Source organism: Plasmodium reichenowi, chromosome 8, assembly GCF_001601855.1.
Source record: "Plasmodium reichenowi strain SY57 chromosome 8, whole genome shotgun sequence".
Classification (NCBI taxonomy): domain Eukaryota; phylum Apicomplexa; class Aconoidasida; order Haemosporida; family Plasmodiidae; genus Plasmodium; species Plasmodium reichenowi.
Window position 1 is genome coordinate 606,253 of NC_033653.1, and position 6,121 is coordinate 612,373.

Here is a 6,121-nt window from a genome sequence, read left to right on the forward strand (position 1 = left end):
ATAAAAACAAAATATAATTTTCCAAAAAAAAAAAAAAAAAAAAAAAAAAAAAAAAGTCAAAATGGCTAGTTGAAATTAAAAACGAAAAAAGGGAATAATGACAAATTTGCCTTAATATATAAATAGATAAATAGATAAACATATATTATATATATATATATATATATATGTATATGTATTCATTTATTTTATCCTTATAATACCTTTATTAAACAACTTGATGATAAAGAGACCTTTTGTTCATTTCGTTTTGTTAAAATGCATTACCGTGACACTTTTTTTATTTATTATTTTCGTTGACACGTTTAAAGGAAAGAAGAGAAATAAACCAAAACGTTTTCCCTTTTTTATTCCGTTGGAGATTATAAAATGTAGAAAAGAAATGCATCTAATAAGGAGCAAAATAGGGAATAGAAAAATGTTCGAGAAGAAGGAAAACATTTTAAGTTTAAATATGGAGGAAGAATCATTTATTTATAAGAATGAGCAAAATAAAGAATGCAAGAAAAAAAATATGGATATCAATAGAATTCATAATTTTCTTGTAAACAATAATATTGCATCCAATGAAGATGAAAAAAAAAAAAATATATGTGATAACATATCAACATATTACAGTGAACCGAACAACAATATAATTAATTATGTTACAAATTATGATGATCTAAGAAGAGAATATCTTTTAAAAATTATGAGTGATAAAGAAACGATATATGCCCTTAGTTCGGGTAATGTGCGAAGTGCTATAAGTGTGATAAGAATATCTGGTCCTTTGAGCAAAATGATATTGGAAATATTGTTACACAAGGGAAAAGATAAAAAAAAAAAAATAAAAAATAATAATAATAATAATATTAATAATAATAATAATAATAATAATAATAATAATTATAATAATAATAATAATAATAATAATAATAATTATAATTATAATAATAGTAATAATAATAATTATAATAATAGTAATAATAATAATATTAGTTATAATAATTATGGGAAAAGACAACATGTTAAGAAAGATAATATTAATAGAATATGTAACGAAAAAGGAACCACAAATGATGTATATAATTTATCATATGAAGCAAGTGGAAATGAAGAACTAGGCGATTATAATTTACATGATATAATACATATGAGAAAAAATATGGAAGCAAGAAAATTATATATGGGAAAATTATATGATAAAAATAATGATATTATTGACATAGTTATGTATAGTTATTTTAAGGAACCTAAATCATATACAGGTGAAGAGTTAGTAGAAATCTATTGTCATGGGAATATGTTGATCGTAAAAGAAATAATGAGTGCTATCAATAATATGAATGAATTATTTTATAAAATATTAAATGAAGAAAGACAAAATAAGATATATAATAATGATATGTGTTCATTCATTGAAGATAATAATAATAATAATAATAATAATAATAATAATACGAAATATGATACAAACGATGGTATAATTTATGAAAAAATACATGAGTGTCATCATAACTTTATAAAAATAAGAGAAAGTTACAAAGGGGAATTCACTAGAAGAGCTTTTGAAAATAACAAAATGAGTTTATTACAAATTGAAGGGTTAAAAGAATTATTATTTTGCAAACAAAAAGTACAAAAACAAATTGCTTTGAATTATATGAATGGATATGCAAAAAATATATATTTAAAATTAAAAGAATTGTTAAAAGAATTATTAGTATATACTGAACTAAAAATCGATTTTGAAGAGGAACATATAACATCACCAAAAGAAAAAGAAGAAATACAAAATATGGTTTTGAGAAAAATACGAGAAGCTATTAATCATATCAATTATATTTTAGAAAAAAATAATGTAGAAGATATATCTAATTCTTTTGATATTTTATTATTTGGAAATGTGAATTCAGGGAAAAGTACCTTAATGAATAATATATGTAATAATGATATATCCATAGTAACAAATATTAAAGGTTCAACTATAGATATAATACAAAAAAATATTCAAATTTTTAACAACTCTTATAATTTATGTGACTCAGCGGGTGTTATAGAAAGTGATAAGATAAAATCTTTGAATGAAAAAAATTATATTCTTTATGAACAAAACAAAACAAAAAAAAAAAAAAAAAAAAACATTCATAAAACACTTGAATCCATGGGTATTAAAAAAACATTATCCTTTTTAAAAAATAATTGCATATCTGCATTTGTATTATTAAATATTAAAAACTACAAGAAGGAACTAACAAATATAATAAAAATTTTAAATCATAATTTTAAGGAAAACATCAATCAAGAGAACAACAAAGAGAAATTGAATAAAAATAAAATGATACATAAAATAAAAATCCCTTATTTCATTTTTTGTCTAAATAAATGCGATCTGATAAGTACATGTAAATTCTCAAAAATTAAAAGAAATGTAAAAAAATGTTTACTAGCAAATTTAAGTCCACACATATTAAAATGTTGTAGCAAAAAAATTTTTTTCATTTCATCTAAAAATGGATATAACATTGATATATTACTAAAATACTTTAATGAAAAAATGATTAAGAAAAGAAAACTATTATTTGATAAAAAATATTCACATGGAAACAATATAATGTTTTTACCATTTGAAAGACATAAATTGTATTTGAAAAAAGCGATTAACCATTTATTCTTTATAGAAAAAAATATACATAATTTGACCTTTGATATCATATCTGAAGAAATTAAACTAGCTGTCAATTCTTTGAATCGTATCATAGGTACAATTAAAAATCAGCAAATATTAAATAAAATTTTGGATACTTTTTGTATAGGAAAGTGATTAAAAAGGGGGTTTACGTGTGTGTGTAATATGGTAAAAAAAAAATAATTAAAACATATATATTATATATATATGTATATATGTGTGAAAAGCAAAATAGACATAAATAAACAAAAAAAAAAAAAAAAAAAAAAATATTAGACATATATATAAATGTATTTATTTATCTATGTATGTTTTTGTGCATATTATATTTTTTTTTCGTGTACGCATAAATATATGTACATACATATATAGATATATTTATAATATATCTTTTTTTTTTTGTGTGTGTTTGCACATTTTATAAGTAATATATTTATACTTGGATCAGATGAACAAGTATAAGACAAAAAAATAAATAAATATATATACATATACATAAACATATACATATATATATGTTAGATGCTTTTTCCTTTTAAAATTATTTGTCCTTAAAATGGTCATACAATATGTACTTTAATTTAATGACATAATAATAATAGAAATAATATTTATAAGAATAGAATAAAAACATATCAACTAAATTTAAGTATATTTTTTCCTTTAACGAGTATTTGTATATTGCTTTATGTATACTATTTAAATTATCTTGAGTAGACTGTGATTTCTTTTTATCTGTATTTGTATTCATGTGTTTAAAAATATTGAGTAGAAATGGATATGTAAACTTTGCGTGCATTTCTTGAACATTTTGAATTTTATATGTAGGGATACGCAAAATGGTTTTATCAAAAAAGATATGAGAAGAATTTAATAAAGATTTTAAAGTGTCTGTTATAATATTTAAATGTAATGTTTTATTTACTTCCTCATTAAAATTTAAATTATTTTGATTTTCATATGGTTTTATAGATATGGAATTATTATTCGTACGAATATTTTTTTCATTGTTTTCATAATTTTGAAAAATATGAAGAATAAATTTTATTTCATTTTTTAATTTCTTATTAAAATGTTGACAAATATTACACATGCCGTGATCATTACATGTATGATTAATAGGATAATTTAATGGGATAAAAATATTTCCATCTATACTTTTTTTTTTTTCGGTATTTTTTAAATTATCTATATATTTAACTTTATCTTTATTTAGTTTTTCGTCTATATATTTGATATTCATTTTGGTTTTGGCCTCTTCAGAAGCGACCAAAGACATATAAGCACTATCATCATTATGGTTGTTAGTATTGTCATATCTATGATTTTTTGTATTGTCATATCTATGATTTTTTGTATCATCATATCTATGATTTTTTGTATCATCATATCTATGATTTTTTGTATTGTCATATCTATGATTTTTTGTATTGTCATATCTATAATTGTTTGTGTCATCATATCTATGATTGTTTGTATCACCATATCTATGATTGCTTGTATCATCATATCTATGATTGCTTGTATCATCATATCTATAATTGTTTGTATCATCATATCTATGATTGTTTGTATCATCACACCTGTGATTATTAATGCTATTAGCTTCATTACTTGAAAAGTTTTTATTGATGAGGGACAAATGATCTGTACTACTATAATTACCATTACTATTAATATTGTTATCCATTTCACAGCTTATAGTGTTTACATTCTTGTTATTGACATTAAATTCCTTTTTAATTATTTTCTCCACACCTCTACTATCTTTTAAAACAATTTTGAAGTCTTCATTACTCATCCATTTTGGGGATAAGGCTAATTTAAAAATTTTCCATACATTTTCAGAAAGTTGTATTTGGAATTCTTGATTTGACAATATAGAATTCAAAAATAATTTCGTCATTTCATGTGTATTTTTATTTTGTAATGTATTTAAAAGTATATATTGTAAATATCCAATGGAATGATTTATCATTTCATCATTCTTAAATAATTCTTTATATATAATATTTCTCATATTCTGTGTAACTTCTTCTGAATTAAATAAATCATTTATCCATTTTTTGGATATAGATATTGATACTGGTAAATGAATTGCTTCTGCTAATAAGTATGCGACTTTTTTTTGGACTTCTTTATTATTACATAAATATATAGATATATCTTGAAATACATTTCTTAATTTATTTTTTACTTGTTCGGTTTCTAAAATATCTATAAATACATTTTCCATATCTTTTCTTGAATTTTTTAATACATCAATAAAAAAGGCTGAAGTTATCATTTTATTTTTCTCTTGTACTACTACATTATATATTAAACTATTAATAATTTCTTTTAGGTTATTTTCAATTTCTTTTGAATTCTTTATATCTTCTAATACTTTTTCAATCTTATTTATAATATATTTATTTATTATATCTCCCGTAAAAACAAACAAGCCACATAAAATTAATATCACAACTAAACTATTCATAATAAACATATATTTATAAAAATTAATACTCTTTTCATATTTATGTAATATCTCATAAATCTCATATATTTTATTATTACTATCATTCTTATTTATATCATTATGAATATTAAACTCATCCTTTTTATTCATTTTCATATTATTAATTCCATTCTTATATTCATTACATTTTCTATTATCTTGTATTACATCCTTTCCTTTTCGAAATATTTTATTCAAAGTATGGAAATTTTTCCTTCTCTTCATAAAAATACTTATATTGTTTCTATACTTTATATCATAATTAAATAAAGAATTTTTATTCTGCATATCACAATTATATTTACATACATTTTGTATGTTACTACTTTTCTTCTTTTCCTCATTCATTTGTATTTTAATATTACATTCTTTTGATATATTATAAAATAAATTATTACATTTATTATTCCTTTCATTTATTTTGTTAAACATATTTTGATAACTTGACAGCTCATCATTTGATAGCCCTAATATTAAGTTTTTAATATAACTCTTTAAATGGATAATACTTAAATTTGATTTATTATTTCTGTATATATCTAATGCTTTAAAACATTTTCTTTTAAAATCATTTTTCCCTACATAATGTTGTATTATATCTCCTGATATTTTTTTTACAACCATTTTTTTTTTCTTTCTTTCTTTTGTAAAAACATCAAAACGTACATCCACAATATGGAAAAATATATAAATATATAAATATATAAATATATATATATATATATAACAATGTATATATTTTACATATGTGTCTATATATTATATTGTGATCGTTTTCTTTTTATAATATATATTATTATTTATTACTTTTTTTTTTTTTTTTTTTTTTTTTTTTTTTTTATTTTTCTTTAATTTTGATTTTTATTTTTTTCTTTTTTTTTTTTTTTTTTTTTTTTTTTTTTAAAAATTAAAAAAAATTAAATTTTTTTTTTTTTTTTTTATTTTCATTT

The 6,121-nt window shown here is 20.0% G+C and overlaps 2 protein-coding genes across 2 annotated transcripts; one reads left to right on the forward strand and one right to left on the reverse strand.

Moving 5' to 3' along the window:
* Window positions 1-220: 220 nt before the first annotated feature.
* Window positions 221-2,806, forward strand: PRSY57_0816400 (GTPase, putative; the record flags this gene model as incomplete). Its single annotated transcript, XM_012907103.2, has 1 exon — window positions 221-2,806. The coding sequence occupies one exon, from the start codon at window positions 221-223 to the stop codon at window positions 2,804-2,806; it is 2,586 nt and encodes an 861-aa protein (XP_012762557.2).
* A 406-nt stretch (window positions 2,807-3,212) lies between these two features.
* PRSY57_0816500 (hypothetical protein) lies at window positions 3,213-5,795 on the reverse strand (the record flags this gene model as incomplete). The annotated part of the gene is made up of 1 exon (XM_012907104.2): window positions 3,213-5,795. One exon carries the CDS (start codon window positions 5,793-5,795, stop codon window positions 3,213-3,215), a length of 2,583 nt encoding a protein of 860 aa, XP_012762558.2.
* Between the last annotated feature and the right edge of the window lie 326 nt (window positions 5,796-6,121).